The following is a 16,144-nucleotide window of genomic DNA, read 5'->3' as shown; positions in this document are numbered from 1 at the left end:
TCACACGACTGCCTCCCTGTCACTCAGTCCAGCTCTTTCAGGCTAAGGTTACAGCAAAGCACTTGATGTACTTTCACACTGACCGTTCAGGTGCAGTGGACCCCTCTCTGGTCTCGTACGTCACTTCCTTTTAGTGTGAGTCTGCGGGGCCGCTGTACTGTCTGGCTGGGACGGAGGGCTTCAGTGCTAACCTTATTAAACTCCAAAGAGGCGTTTTCTTTTCTCCTGGATTGTTCTTTTTAATTACTTGTCATCGCATTTACTTGCCCGGCACTTCGCACCTTAGTGGAATCTGTTCCCTGGTCTGTTCACACACGTTTCAACAGAGCACTGCAGCAGCGACTTGAACAAGCACGCCGCCGCTACCGCTGTTGTTGTCAGAGAAGAAAACAAGCTCGGCGAGCAGTCCGCTAAGCTGTGTGATCATTGACAGAGTTCAATACACACACGCTTCCAGTCATATCTGAGGGTAGCTCTGCGATAGCGTAGCTCCGAGCCTTTTCAAAGAAGCGACGGCTGGGACTTCTTCGTTGTCACTGAAGCCGAGGTAGGAACAACCAGAGTAACGAGAAATACCGCAAACGGCTAACTAACATGCTAACTAGCTGCTAGCTTGAGGGATATTTTGGCTAGCTGCCTTGTTTGGTCGTAATGCGGTCACGGTCAGTGTCCTCGCTGCTACCTGACGCGCCACTTGGCCTAGCTGCACATCGGCTATAATGTTATCTGGGAGCTACTAGAGTAACTACTCTACTCATAAGCTAGAGAAGCTTTGAGCCCGCTTTGGACTTGGAGGAGTAGCATTTGTTGACTTTGTTTCAGTTAGCTAGCTACACCACTGGAGGATGTGGACGTGTTAACGTTACGGTAATGTTTACGTTTGGCAGCTTGTGGTCGCGCTGAGTACGGTGCTTAGTTTTAAATTTGAATTAAATTATATTTTCCGACAGAGTAGCAGCATATGTGTCGGCTTGCCTCCGTTTCTTTAAGAGTTGCTGCATTTTAGGGCAAAAAACAACCTTAACGCTTGGCTGGTAGTGTTGGGAGGAGAGGTCACGTCTGTAAAAACAAAGGGGTGTAAGTTTACAAGGAAATGTCCTCCTTGTTTATTATCTCAGAGAGCAATTACCTATTATTCTGGCCAAGCTGTGATAACTAAGGATAGTCATAAAAAAAGAAAGTCTGAAGTCGAGTGGAGCCTTATCTGTTTCATCTTTGTAAACAAGGCAGTTCAAACAGTCTTTGTGACTGTACGCACTGTAATATTCAACCCCATCATTTTCACCGAAACGCTGCGAAATTCCGGTAAACCTATTATCTAACATAAGCTGTTGATTCAGGACTGACCCTGGATCACCAAGGCCTCTCCACAAACATTTAACAAGAGCCGTTGTTGCTTTTTGACATTACACAGCGTTTCAGCCATTTCACTGTTAGATGAGCGGCATTGATTTCCTGATCGCTTTCACTTGGCCATTGCTCGAATACGAGGATCTACTACGTTTGGCTATAACGTGACAGTAAAAAAAAACAAAAAACACCGGGGGGTGGTAAAGATTTGTCAGAGAGATTTGCATGAGATAATGATGACGGCACCTGGAGTGGTCATGATAATGACGTGCAAATTGCAGCAGTTTTCTTTTGTTGTGGAGTTGCTTTTCAAAGCGGCAGAAGGTGGAGAGTTTACTCAGGCACATTGCTGCAATGACAGCAGTCAGATAGGCATCAAGAGCAACACTTTTTTTCTTCTTTGTGCATGTGTGTCAGTTTCAGTTTATGTCTTCACCGTTTTGCTTCCTTTAGGCACCGTGTCTTCTCGTATTCATTTTCGTTCCCCTGCACCTTAGTGAACATTAAAAATAATTACTTGAGGCTATGTGTTCCTATTCAAAGTGAGGAATCGAATTGTCCATTCAGGGAACGTTTTTAGTAGTTATCGACAACTAACATTACACTCTTTCCATAATCCTGTGCCGCTCTGTGTGTTTCTTATTTAAATGAATGTAGATAACCTATTTAACTTGGCTTTTTAACTGGCTTTGTTGTATTTTACCTTTCATGCTCTTCTTGGTTATTCTCAATTTAACTGGCGTGATTGGTTCTTTCCTCCAGGTATTTCTTTCTTTCTTTTGTTGTTGTTATCTGAGCCACAGTGAGGCACTTGACCAATAAGAACAGCTTGCACAATTTCCACCAACCTGTCTGCAGCCCCCTCCCTACCCAGACAGTCTTCTGCCCCAGCATGAATGAAGTCAGTGTTGTGAGAGAGGGATGGCTCCACAAGAGAGGTAAGGGGACCTTTGTGTTTAACATCCATTACCTGAGTCTGCATTAAATGACATAATTTTATATTTTAAGTATTAGCTACTTCTCATGAGCTTGTCAAGGGTTCCTTTATTGACAGAGAACAGCTGTGACAGCCTTATTGGATTCCCAGTGTAATGATGTTCGAGTACATCTATAGGAAAGTCAGACATCACTGGCCTCTCTCTTTAAAAAAAATAAATAAATAAATAATCTGTTTTTTCAGGTGAATATATTAAAACATGGCGTCCTCGTTACTTCATCTTAAAGAGCAATGGCTCCTTCATTGGCTACAAAGAGAAGCCTGAGGTGTCCAGTGACCACAACCTCCCACCACTCAACAACTTCTCTGTCGCAGGTCAGCTTTCCCTTCTGGCTGACAAACTTGAGTCAGTGCAATATCTAAACTCTGTTTTATTGTTGATGCCTTCAGCTGAAGTGTCTGTGCTTTTGCAGAGTGCCAGCTGATGAAGACGGAGCGCCCCAAGTCCAACACGTTTGTCATTCGGTGTCTGCAGTGGACCTCCGTTATTGAGCGGACTTTCCATGTAGACAGCAATGAGGAGAGGTAAGACTTATGCTCTCTGTGGGAAAAGTGTCGATCACAGTGGCTTTAGGCTGGTGCATCTTAAAATTCAGTTTACTTGTGAAAATGGCTTTTGTCTGTAATTTGTCTCTCCATACTACATAAATATCCTAAAAATGAACTTAAATATTGTTCAGAGATGACATAAACTCTGCTTGAGCTCAATAAACCTTGTTTTCTTTATCATCATTTGCAGAGCGCTGTTTCACTAGAGCCAGACTCCAGTTATTTATTTATTATTTATATCCAGTTATTATTTAATTGCTCTGAAGTGGACTTTGCCCTTTCTTTTGTTTCAGATACATAACAAGTTTAAATAAGTGAACTGATCATACATACTCTTGGAGATTACAGATTTAAAACAACAGGAGAGTTTTATATAGCGTTGCCATGGTATCCAAATGTTGGCAATATGTTTTTTCATTTATATGATACAAAATCCTTTGTGTAACCACGTTGATTTTAGTATGTAGTTTTGATCACATCTTAAAACGGCTTTAAAAGAATAAAAACGGAAAGACACAGAATGGACCAGAATTAATCCAGAGTCGATAAATGGGTCATTGTTAACCACACTCACTGAAAGCCATTTAGTTTCCAAGTATGAGCAGCCATCATAATCTAAAGAGAATTCAGGGCCAGATTAGGCCTGATTATTCACCTCTAACCCAAGCATTCGTCATTGGGCTTTGTTTACATCGTCTCTGCCAAGTAGCAAATCCCACCAGCCCCTAGATGACTAGTACACGGATTATCCTCTACCTTCTAAACTTAGCATGCTAGACTACAGATTTTTCCACTGAGATTTATTTAAATTTTGACTACTTTGATGCGTGTGTGTTGCTCCAATCAGGGAGGAATGGATGCGATCGATCCAGGCGGTAGCAAACAGCCTGAAGAGTCAGCAGCAGGATGAAGAGCCCATGGAGATCAAATTTGGCTCCCCGAGTGACAGCAGTGGCATGGAAGACATGGAGATTGCTGTGTCCAAATCCCACACAAAAGTGGTCAGTATTTGCACAAGCAGTGCCTGGCAGCTGAGTGTATGCTGTGTTTGTCCAGCTAAGCTCATCTTTATTGAGCAAGTTGTTCAAACTTTAAGCCTCTTTCTCAAAGCTTTTTTTTCCCTTGGTTTTGATGAAGCAATCGTTAAATGAGTTCAGGGTAACATTTCATTATATATTTTATCCATTGCTAAGTCACTTCAATTGATTTTTAAGATTGTTGAAAATAACAACCAGTGAGGTTGGTATTGAGTATTAAAAACATATAACATGTATAGCTGTTAATGTGTACTGATCAAATACAAGTTTGTTGTTCTGTAAAGAAGTCTTAATTTATGGGGTAAAAGTGTTCCTATCATTTTATGGTCTTATCCCAGTTGAAGTGTTCTGCTTTACTTTGTGTTTGTGCGATATAATTCAAATTGTGATCTGCCTCCTTGTCACCTCCCTTACATTCTGTACACCAGAGGCCTGCACAAGTCTTTGAAGTAATTCTTTGAAATGAATATGAGTCCATCTTGTTGCTTTTGTTTCTCATGCAATATGAAAAATTAGCAATATTTTGAACTACATCATGGCATAACATGTTGCCTGTCATTAACACGAGAAATCAACATGCTAGGATACATCAGCAGTGTCCAGTAGCTGTTACTTTACATTTTAGATAGAGGTAGTTCTGATGTATTTATACATAAGAACACATCCTTCAGTCCGATCAGAGTTCGAAGATGAAACATTGGAGGCATCTTTGAGAGTTGAGTTTCGTTCAAGAGCACTCGTAGACCCATTAATTTGTCTCGGCTGATCTTTGACCTCTGTTTTCTCAGACTATGAGTGACTTTGACTACCTGAAGCTTCTGGGCAAAGGGACATTTGGTAAAGTGATCCTGGTGAAGGAGAAGGCCACAGGGATGTACTATGCCATGAAAATCCTGCGCAAAGAAGTTATCATTGCTAAAGTGAGTCCTGTCACGTCAATATGTGTAGTAGCAGAATTCTGAGCAGTTAGTTAGGTGTTGTTTACACTCCAAGTACTGAATGTGTGTTTATATTTAGGATGAGGTGGCACACACAGTTACAGAAAGCCGAGTTCTCCAAAACACACGGCATCCTTTTCTAACGGTGGGTAACGGTGCATCTATTGTTGTTTCAGTTTCTGCTTTCCTACAATGACTGGACTTTCATCAGCATAACACAGTCAGTAATTCATCTTCCCTCTTTTACAGACACTAAAATATGCATTTCAAACACACGACCGGCTATGCTTCGTGATGGAGTATGCAAATGGAGGAGAAGTAAGTCTTCCTCTTTCTCTTACTGTTGTGTCATTTCTTTGCGTGACCTTTTGGAAAATGGCTAGTTGCAGAAGGGCAAAAACATAGAGGACGCTGCAGTATTGGGTCACATTAATGAATAAAAAAGAATAGGTTTGATTTGAGAAATGTATTCCAATGTGCCTTTTTCTTTTCAGGAAATCCAATGTCTTGAGAGGATTTAAGAATATTTTTTTGAGCTCATTCCTGTTTTTAATTCTCTTGCAGCTCTTCTTTCACTTATCCCGGGATAGAGTATTCACAGAAGACAGGGCTCGATTCTACGGTGCAGAAATAGTGTCAGCACTGGAGTATCTTCATTCACGCAATGTAGTTTACAGGGACCTGAAGGTAGGATGATTTCTGGCTTTGACTGTGTAACAGTAATGTATACATATATCAAGGGGGGATATATAGGGATGAGCTAGTAAGGGAGTAATGACTTGATAGCATCATTACTCCATGCAGCATCTCTGATGCAACACATCAAAACATCCAAGTTTTGCAGTCACACTGCAACAGGACAACAAATAAGGACTTTTAATTTGTACAATAAGTATGCAATTTTAAATTATTTTCCCAGCATGGCTGTGGGCTGATTTGCCTCTAATTTGAATTTCTCCCCGCACAGCTGGAGAACCTCATGTTAGACAAGGATGGCCACATAAAGATAACAGACTTCGGCTTGTGTAAAGAAGGGATCACAGACGGCGCCACCATGAAAACCTTCTGTGGAACCCCGGAGTACTTGGCACCAGAGGTAATTCAGTGGTTGCTTTTATTGTCATGAGGGTGGTTTGTGGACAGTATGATGTAAAAAGGCACCAGTGACACAGAGCTGGATGAGACAAGTGGGATAGATGATAAACAATATTACCTTGATAAAAGGACTAGTCACAGTATTCAAAGTGGCCATTTTATCAGAGGACGTCTGTTGCCACCTTGTTCCCAATTTTCTTTTGTGATTGAAAAAATGTTTACTGATATTCCTGCACCGCTATTTTCATTGTTTGGTTTCTTTCTCAACACTTCTCATTTCTACCCTGTCAGGTGCTGGAGGACAACGATTATGGTCGAGCAGTGGACTGGTGGGGATTGGGTGTAGTGATGTATGAGATGATGTGTGGCCGATTGCCTTTTTACAACCAGGACCATGAGCGCCTCTTTGAGCTTATCCTAATGGAGGAGATCCGCTTCCCCAAGAACCTGGCTCCTGAGGCCAAGGCCCTGCTGGCAGGCCTGCTTAAAAAAGATCCCAAACAGAGGCAAGTTGTCCCATCACAATAAGCACTACTTTATGAATATTATGAAGAATAATTAGAGAGAGAATTAAATGGCTAAGTTAAACCTTAAAGATTTTTACAGCCACTTAACCAAAAATAAACCGCCTAAAATATGTTTTTGATTAAAGCTTAAAATTCTTGAATACATGAATATTTATTCATTGTTTTGAACTTTATCTGCAGCATAATGGATACATGGCAGCAGTTCAGCTGCACTTGTTGCACTCTGTTAGTTTTCTGAATCTTCCACTGTGCTCAGGGGCACCATGTATTCAGCTATAAAAGGAATAACCATGTTATTTAAGCCCATGTTCTTTCTTGATTTGTTTTGGCTCAGGATAATGGCCATAAACAGGAATGTAATTAGTTGTTGTTTTGACCAAGCGCTGCCTTTCTGGTAATAGTTGGAGAACTGCTAATATTGGCACATTAAGGACTGCCTGCAGGCTTACTAACACATTGTATATGGTAAGGAAATGAAAAATAAATTTGTCTACAAATTGGTAAATATAAGTCAGTGGAGACCAACACAACAAGTGCTTGTTGTGCCCATCTAATGACTGTGTTTTGTACATTTATTTGTAGCTGGTGAGTGTGTGGGTGGTGGTGACGATGATGGTGTTTTTGTTGTGTTTGCAGGCTCGGAGGTGGTCCAGACGATGCCAAAGAAGTGATGAGCCACAAGTTCTTCACCTCCATTAACTGGCAGGATGTCATTGACAAAAAGGTGAGATGAAAACAAACGATGGGGGAAACTGGATGACCGGCATGCGAACTGACTAATTTCCTTCCTCTCCTCAGCTTATTCCACCCTTCAAGCCACACGTAACGTCCGAGACAGACACGCGCTACTTTGACGACGAGTTCACAGCACAATCTATTACAATAACTCCTCCAGACAAGTGTAAGTGCACTTAAGTGGCTGCTTTTCTCTGTGCTTGGTTTTATTTTTCTAAGCAGCTCTGAGGTTTTTTTTTTGTTTTTTTTTACGTCTAGTTTCATCTTTGTATCATCTTCTTCTCTCCCCTCCAGATGACAGTTTAGACGTAGAGGATTCAGATCAGCGTACTCACTTCCCTCAGTTCTCCTACTCTGCCAGCATACGGGAATGATCCCTCAGACTTTTGAATGAGCAGGCAGGCTGACACACGATCACAATCCCACATACACACTTGCACTGCTGAGGAAATTTGAACGACACCAACAATTAAAAAAAAAAAAAAAGGAAAAAGAAAGTGGCACAAGACACATTTTCATTCTGTTTTTAACGCACACATACTGGCAAATCAGACAAGACACAGATCATAGTAGTAGGGAATGAACACACACAGACCCCGAATGACTGACCTCAGCAGGTTGGTGTGGATAGACTGGCAGCTTTGTCTCTGTAAGTCCTCTCAGGGCTTGCGTTAGGCTTCCCTGCGGGACCTCTGCTGCAACACATCAGAGCCTTGACACTTTGAAAACCAGGTTATGCCAGCAAGTAACACCTCTTTACCAGCTGTTCCATGCTTCACACACACACAAATAAACACACACCAAAATCTACCAACTCATGCACAGACTGCATAAATGTACTTGATAGAGTTTTACAAAACCAGTATAATCAAGATTGGGAAAATCACAGCAATTTGATGATGGGGGAGACAAAGTTTGATTTCATCACTTGTTACGGTTTTAAATGTAAAGCCATATTTCTGCATTTTTTTTTTTTTTTTTAACAAGTGCTCTTTCTGGAACTTGCTGTTACAAATCAAGAGTGGGATTTTCCCTACAGTTGGGTTAAAGGGGGGCAATAAGGAAGAGGAGAAGGGTAAGGAGGGGTTGCCATTACTGTTTGCACTGCTTGTGTGTGTGTGTGTGTGTGTGTATGCAAATGGTCGAGCAGATGTGTGAACGTATGTGCATATAGGGTGCAAGAGAATGTATGAACAACCATTTTGAGTCTCAGCCATCCATTCGTGTCTGTTTTTATGCACGATGTTTTGGTTTTTTTTAACTCTGAACTTTTGCTGGAATATGGACAAGAGAGGACGCCGCAGAGCACACTAAACACGCTGGGTGTTTTGTTTTTGTTTTGTTTTTTCTTAAGGGAACAGGCATGTCATTTATGATTGGCTGGCTTACTGCTAAGTTGAATCAGTCTGGATTATAAACTGGGATCGTGTGTATGGCTCACATTTGCTTTAAAATACTGCATTAAATTTATCTTGATGCAGCAGACAAGCTCTTAGCATCCAAAGTGTGCGACTAACTTGTAGCCAGTTGAAAGTCTAAGCAAGTTTTCCTTCAGGGTAGCCGAACTTCCATGTTGAAGCAGTAGGAATAGAAAGAAATCCCCCCCCCCCCCCCCCCCCCCCCCCCCCCAACCTGTCTACAGAGACCAATCTAGAGGAGAACGGACATCTACTGCTCTCACTGTCTCACTGGAGAATTTGGCACCAGTTGTTTATTTTCAATCTGTATTATTTTTTTTTATTATTTTTTTTTTTTGTGTGCTGTTTTGTTTTTTTAATTTAGCCCGTGGGTGTCTCCCCTGTATTTAGAGAATGAGCATTCAATCATTGGTAAGAGGCCAAAATTTGACTGAGTTGTTAAACACTTCACATGATTCCACCTTTGATGTTTAGTCTTTGTGTTTTTAGGGTTTATTTTTTTTTTGTTTGTTTTTCTTAAATTCTGTGTTGAAGCACTTAAATCTGTGTAGCTGTACATCTGGAGCAACAGTCTGCAGGTTTACAATCAGACTAAAAGCTGCGTGAGCTGTTGGACCGACCTTCAGCCTGCGATAGAGGAGGAACTGATGGAAACGCGAGCGTTGATGTTGAAATGATAAAAGCCCTGAACATGATATTGAAAGAGTACTCAAATTGATCAACGTGTATTCCATAATGCTGGAAGAGGATGCTGGTTGCTCTTTGAACTTAACTAAAGGAACATCGAAACTATTTTTTTTTTTTTTTTTGTATGTCATCATTTTTTGTTTGTTTTTTTATCCCTCCCCCTCCCCCCATCTATTTCTCAAACCTTTGAAGACACATTGTCTTGTTTGAGTATACGTTATATAAGATATATATTAAACTTTTTTTTAAACCACTTTCTTTTAAGTTCTTCATTTCAAGGGGATTCCACGTGAGGATTGCTTATGTAGCAATTTGACTTGCATTGTCACATCAGACACATCAAAAAATGAATTTGTTTTATTAATAATAATAAGCTGATATTAGAATAACTTTATTAAGGGAAGGGAAAAAATGGAAGTTTGATTGTCACCTTTTACTTAAAGAGACATTTGCCCCAAAATGGGTTAATTGTGAGCAAGCCAAGAGCAGCACTTGACTGAACTTACTGTGTATATAAATATTTTCTGCAACAAATCAGCATTCTCTGGGACATCCCTCGTGTCATGTCACATCTTTATTTCTTCAATTTTAAGTTTGTGTGAATGTTGTGGTGTGACAGAGCGTGCCTGTGAGTGAAAGTGGTGAAATGGACACGAGAATCTAAAGGCCCCTGCTCCTCAAATGATGATGATTATGTGGTGATCAAATGGCTTTGATTTACAGTTCACAACTCCAGCACCTCTTCTCACTGGCTCAGGCACAGCCATCATACTCTAGCCTAGCGTCCTGCGTTTTGGAAACAGCAGGATCAGATATCAGAACCATTGCACTGATGGACTCCACTGTGGACTTGCCTTCATTGCTATCACGGCCATAAGGGGGTGCTGCTGGACTTCTTTTGATATTGGTTGTGAAGCCATACACTGAACCTCGCTGCTGGCCACGCTTTAAGCAATGCTTCAATGCTAAACATGCAAGTTAATACCCCTGACCTCTCCTGTAGGCGTACACGGGCACAACAAGTGCCTCTTTATTATTTTGTAAATACCAAAAAAAAAAAAAAAAAAAAAAAAAAAGAAGCAGCTAGATGGGGAATGCAGCATTAGTAGAAGGGGAGGCCTGCAGCTTCGTAGTGTTTGATTTGCAGCTTTACTATGGTTATCTTGCTTCTTTGTATATTTGAATGTGATCAGCAGTCAGGAATGTCACACCTGATGCCGGTATAAAAGATTTTTCCCCCCTTTTTTTTAATATAGATATTTTTTTTGCTTGTTGCTGTTAGTTAAGGCTCAGAGGGCAATGAAAAAAGCAATCTCTAAGGGGAGGACTTTGTCCTGGAAGGCATTCCCAGCCCCCTTTTGCAAGACTTTACAATGTAACGGGTGATACCTGCTACAGTATGGTAGCTTATAACATTTGCAACTATAATGTGCCAGTAAACATTTTTACTGAAGAAATCTGTGTGTGTTTTTCTTTCATGAACTTGGTCAGTGTAAGCTACATATACATGCACTCCATTTCCTGGATAAGGCTGTCAACTAAAGGGACTGTACGTTTAGATTAATGTTACACAATGAGTGTTATTTATTAGAATTTAAATATAGATGCATATTAGGCCAGAAATAAAATTAACCCAGACCTAGTTGAAGCCATGAGATGCTTTGAAATAGCATTTGAGCAATTATTTGAGAAAGGACATTTCCTACAAGCCAATTCTAGCAACTCAATTATTACATCATTTTGTAATTCGACGATTGCACTATGATAGCTTTGTTTGTATTATAAAACTAGTGAAGGAACATGGCTTCGCGTTGACCTTCGTGGGGTTGCATAAAATGCCCCAATTATGAGAGTATAATATAACCGTTAGCATTGTTCGATCTCACTAAAACGTAAGTCGCGGTGGACGAAACATTTCATTTAAGACTTAAAGTTAATCTTTTTCCTTGAATTACGCAGATGAATTTTATGAGCTTTTAAGGACCCATGAATGTCTCACGGTTTGACGTTTTCACTACAATGTGCATTTTTGCGCAATCTCCATTTGTTTATTTATCCATCTATCTGGCCACCGGAAGTTCTAACCGGCCCATCACACCATTGACCCCGCCCCAATCAGTGGGCTCACCTGTCTTTATTAATGGCTGTTCTGGCTGCACGGCTCTGCTCCAGACCTCCGTCGACACCCGTGGATAAGTAGCTGCAGCGGCCGTGCATGAGACCTCTGTCTTCGGCTGTGACCATGGCCAGGACTGGGTTCTGCGACACCAAGCCTCTGCTGGACTTACACAAGAAGGTTTGCTCGGTGTGCTCCAGAGACCCAGTCTTAAACATATGTGATATACTTTTAAAATCAACTGCTAAAATGAAGCATGGAAGTTTCTTCAGTTTCCATGCTTCATTTCTTTTCTGCCTTAAACCTTGTTGTGCTTGCTCAAATGCGGCGAGAATTTGGGCAAGCTGATTGAGAAATGAAAAAGGAAAAGTAACCTTTACCTCATTAATCACATTCCTTTGTTATTGCACCCCGTTATCATCTCACAGCAACATAATTAGATGAGTCTGAAACTTTGTTTACTGCACTGCAGTCACCTTTCTCAAAGTCTACAAGTTTCTGTTATTAGACTGATTGTGTTCACCTGCCATGAGTCCATGTGGCTATAACAGGGCCTTGATGTGAGACACACTTTTTGAACAAATCATTGCAGAGATATACTGTCAGCAGATTGTCTCACAAACTGTACTAGGGGAGAAATGCATAGGCATTCAATTTTAATGTCAGAATCAGAAAGTGTCAGTCAGTTACCATCTGTGATCCCTCCAGGCGGATGAAAGGCGAGCCCCACTAAGAACCTGGGCTAATGCCTCTGGGCCTATAGATCGCTGGCAGCCTGTAGAAGCAGACGAGTCCAGGATGAACTTGCTTAAAATGGAACCAGAACGCAGATGGGTATGCTTTTTGTCTCCCAACACTAACATGACTTCATGTACTTAAAGTGACTTAATGTATTCTTTTGCCAGCTAAGTGTAGAATAGTTGCAGGAATTCTGTGTGGATGTAAAGTTCCTCTCCTTTGGAGTAATAAAAGTCTGGGTTAGAATTGGTGCTTTTATTTTCCTTGCCATGATCATAAGAGTTGCAAATTGAGCAGCATTTTGCAATGATCAAATGTGTTCTCTGCAGGAAAGGAGGCTGTCCTTGCAAACCCGTGATGGCATCATCATGGGGTTTCATGAGGACAGTAGGGCATGGTCACCTGGTAAATTAATTGGTATGTTTTGTTTTGTTTTGTTTTGAAAGATCAGAGCCATAAAACCATGTGGTGCCAACATATAGGATGAGTGGTTAATAAAATTGAATTGTCAGTGCTCATAAGAGGGAATATCGTTTTAAATCTGCTCAAAGTTTATAAACTTGTGCTTCTCTTGCTGTCCTGTATAGCAGAAGGGTGTGTAGAAGATCCTGTGCTGCTTTATCCTTGTGGCCTGCAGGGTCTTCCTAGCCTACAAGTGCTGGTTCCTAGTTTGTTGCGCCATGAAATAGAGAAGGCATTAGAGAAATTAGATGTCATATGGGACCGGACATATGCCTGGGAGATGTTTCTAGACATGATGGTGAGACACCATTAAACCCCTTCATGTCTCATCTGAGTTAACCTTGTCAAGCGGGCTGTGTGCACAGGTCACTTGTAATGTGACTTCACACACTTATTATTTCACTCTCATCCTTTATTTTTTTAATGTGCCTTCTGTCTTCTATTTTCATCCTTTAGCGAACCCAAACACAGAACTCTCTTCCCAGTGCTGACCTCCCCAGGTATTTTACTGATGCCACTCGAGGTATTCTGGTGGATTGGCTCATTCAGGTTCATGTAAGTCCCCTTTAAAGTAGATTAATTTTTAGCTAATCAAAGACTGTATCCCTTTGTTGGGTTGTTTGTAAAAAGTAAAACGGGTAATGGGCACACAGGACACGCATGAAAACACATCAAAGTAAGTGGATAATGTTGGGTTAATCTATATCTAAAAAACTATGAGCATACATATTGTAAGTTGTAAATATGTAAATGGTATTGTATGTATATTGTAATGGAACTGTATATAAATGTTATTTATATACAGTTCAGGTTATTGCGCATAGAATTTGGTATTGCACAGTGGTGGTTTATAGAGGGAAATGGGGAAAGTTGGGGGGTGGGACTGTGTTATCGGTGCGTGCAGAAGTTGAAGAAAACTGTTGTTTGTTTTTTGTTTTTTGTTTTTTTTGAGTCTGTGGGTCTTTGTGCTGATGCATCTTTAGCGTTTCCCTGAGGGAAGCAGGCTTCATACAGCTTGCTAGCATTAGCTGATAAACCTGCACTTCATGTTCAACTCCAAAAAAGCCAAGATGGAAATATGTGAAAAGCTAAACAGCAATGCTTTTAAAATGGTAGTGTACAAATCAATGGATGGCATCACTGTGGTTATGTATGTACATCTTCCATATAGAGTATGAAGGTCCTGTTTTGTTTTTTTCCCAGGAAATTATGCACTTTCAAGGTGAGACCCTTTACCTGGCTATACACCTCCTCAACCGCTCACTGCGACTAATCAAGGTGACCACAGCCAATCTGCAGCTCCTTGGCATGGTTTGTCTCTTCATTGCTGCCAAGAAAGAAGAGTGTCTTCTCCCTGAGGTATGCTGCCTCAGCACTCCATGTCTGAACAGATACAGCATCCTTGGATCTCTAAATAAGCCGTGAGCATGTTCAATACAGTGTAATTTGGCATGCCTTCATAAATATATTTTGTCCTCTTGTTTTTTTGTGATTAATTGGCCAGCCTATTCATCTGGCCTGAAGCTCACATAGAATCTGGGGTTTTTTGTTTTTTGTTTGTTTGTGTAAGAGAAAGGTGAAAACAAACTACCTAAAGATGATACCCTACCCAAAAACATAGATGACCTGAAAGCGGCTTTCAAAGCAGCTTGGCTTCAGTAACATTTCAGCAGTGTCACAAGCTGATCACCCACATGCCATCCAGCACTGATGCATTAGTTTGTGCTAAATAATCCTTATCGAAGTGCTGAGTGTATAAACATACTCTTCAGAAGCTCAACTTTTTTTTTTAATTCTTTTTTTTTTTTTTTTTTTTTTGGTATTCATCTTAAGAAATATTATTTTGAGATACTGGAATTCTGATTTTTCACGAGCTATACGCTATAACAATAAAAATGAAAAGTGTATGAAATATTTCACATTTTGTAATGAATATATGAAAGTTTACCTTTTGAGTTGAATACAAAAGAAACATTCACCTTATGATCTTTTGAGATTCACTACTATTTTTAATCTTGCAAGTTAAGACGACAAACTTTTTTTTTTTTTTTCTTTTTTCTAAAGCTGTTCTATCTTGTGGTGATTGCTCCAGGTGTCTGGACTCTGCTCCCTGATGGATCACACCTATACTAAGCATCAGTTTCTGCGAATGGAACGCAAAGTCCTCTCTGGCCTCAAGTTTGAGCTAGCCTACTCTCCACCTCTTCATTTCCTGCTTATTTTTGCCTCCGTTGCTCACTGCAGTGCCATGGTAGATGGACAACATTTTTGTCAAGATGTTTTGTGCACATTGATCAGAAAGATCCAGTGTCACCCCATCCTGTTATTTGTGGCACTAGGTGGTGTGGATGGCTCGTTATCTGCTCGAGCTGTCGCTCCTGGAGGGCCAGTGTGTGGTGTTTCTGCCCGCTCAGCTCGCTGGAGCCGCACTCTGTTTGGCCCGCCAAGTTGTGCAGGAGCCTACAACACCAGAGGGAGAGGCTGCCTGGTGTTTAGTCTCCAGCATTCATGTTGGCAGGTCAGCAACACATTTATTCATCACAAATTAATTGGTTACCACATTTACATCTATACAAAGCTTTGTTACTTTCGTAGTGGTTAGTTTAATGTCTGTGCTGCTTTTTTTTTTTTCTTTCTTTTCAGTGAAGCTACTCTTATGAAGATCGTGCATATCCTAGCCAGTGCTGCTGCCAAGGCTCACACCTGTGCTACTTTTCTTAAATTTTCATCTCCAGAAACCATGCATGTCAGTAGACACCCAGGACTGAAAAATGCCTCCAGTCTACTGGGTGTATGCAGTTGACATACCTGATTTGAAACAACTTAATTACATTCTTGACCTTCAAAGGTGCTAAACTTGTACACACTAGTTTAAACTAGTTATACTACACTGGTATAACTCAAGAATGTCATTCCTTTGACAAAAAGCTTCCAACCAAAGCAGTATCATCTTGACTATGGATCATGAAGTGTTGACATGTAATTGGGTAAAGAAACAAGTAAGATTTGTTGCCAGACATATGTACTGACCAACTTTGCAGCACACCTGTTTTATGAACTTATCTTGTAGCTGATTTAAAATATATATATTTGAACTGTATTAATGTGTCCTTGTCTTCCCATTTTGTGGAGAGGATGTGGTCTGAATGCCAAGTTATGTGAGAAAGTTTTAATGTAAAAAAAAAATAAAAAAAATAAAATAAAGTGTCTGGTGCTGAGTATTGACATCCGGCCTATTCATTTTTGTATAAATGTGGAATACATTTAAGTCCAGTGGCACCTGGAAAGTGTTTCTTTTCAATGGCACTGGAATGTTTAATGAAAAAGTGTAAAAGTCTGAAGCCACCTCTAATTTCTTTATATTTTGCTAGAAAAAGTGGAAATGGCGTATCGAGCCATGTGCCAATGTACAGGAAACTGGAACTTGTCAATATTTGCTTTGACCACATTTATTCTTAAACACAACCTGAACACTCTTAATTTCTTTGAGTCTTC

General features: G+C 40.5%; 2 protein-coding genes across 7 annotated transcripts; both read left to right on the top strand.

Moving 5' to 3' along the window:
- Window positions 1-118: 118 nt before the first annotated feature.
- akt2 (AKT serine/threonine kinase 2) lies at window positions 119-10,412 on the top strand. 3 transcript variants are annotated; one of them, XM_084950901.1, is made up of 14 exons: window positions 119-547; window positions 2,209-2,288; window positions 2,531-2,662; window positions 2,761-2,872; window positions 3,744-3,897; window positions 4,722-4,853; window positions 4,951-5,016; window positions 5,121-5,189; window positions 5,436-5,558; window positions 5,839-5,967; window positions 6,258-6,472; window positions 7,130-7,217; window positions 7,292-7,394; window positions 7,523-10,412. In XM_084950901.1, the coding sequence occupies exons 2-14, from the start codon at window positions 2,243-2,245 to the stop codon at window positions 7,600-7,602; spliced, it is 1,449 nt and encodes a 482-aa protein (XP_084807027.1). In that variant the 5' UTR covers window positions 119-547; window positions 2,209-2,242; the 3' UTR covers window positions 7,603-10,412. The 3 variants fall into 3 exon arrangements, with proteins under 3 accessions (XP_084807027.1, XP_084807025.1, XP_084807026.1); XM_084950899.1 differs by having other exon boundaries at window positions 2,113-2,288; XM_084950900.1 differs by lacking the exon at window positions 119-547 and adding an exon at window positions 570-867 and having other exon boundaries at window positions 2,113-2,288.
- An 878-nt stretch (window positions 10,413-11,290) lies between these two features.
- On the top strand, window positions 11,291-15,876 carry ccnp (cyclin P). 4 transcript variants are annotated; one of them, XM_084950902.1, is made up of 9 exons: window positions 11,291-11,638; window positions 12,158-12,283; window positions 12,517-12,604; window positions 12,775-12,947; window positions 13,106-13,204; window positions 13,853-14,008; window positions 14,742-14,900; window positions 14,989-15,167; window positions 15,293-15,876. In XM_084950902.1, exons 1-9 carry the CDS (start codon window positions 11,549-11,551, stop codon window positions 15,450-15,452), a joined length of 1,230 nt encoding a protein of 409 aa, XP_084807028.1. In that variant the 5' UTR covers window positions 11,291-11,548; the 3' UTR covers window positions 15,453-15,876. The 4 variants fall into 4 exon arrangements, with proteins under 4 accessions (XP_084807028.1, XP_084807029.1, XP_084807030.1 ...); XM_084950903.1 differs by having other exon boundaries at window positions 11,300-11,638; window positions 12,778-12,947; XM_084950904.1 differs by having other exon boundaries at window positions 11,316-11,629.
- The last annotated feature ends 268 nt before the right edge of the window (window positions 15,877-16,144 follow it).

This window comes from Perissodus microlepis, chromosome 14, assembly GCF_051167445.1.
Source record: "Perissodus microlepis isolate ML-2025 ecotype Zambia chromosome 14, ASM5116744v1, whole genome shotgun sequence".
NCBI lineage: Eukaryota > Metazoa > Chordata > Actinopteri > Cichliformes > Cichlidae > Perissodus > Perissodus microlepis.
The sequence above is the reverse complement of the archived record's forward strand: the minus strand, read 5'-3'. Positions and strand labels throughout refer to the sequence as shown.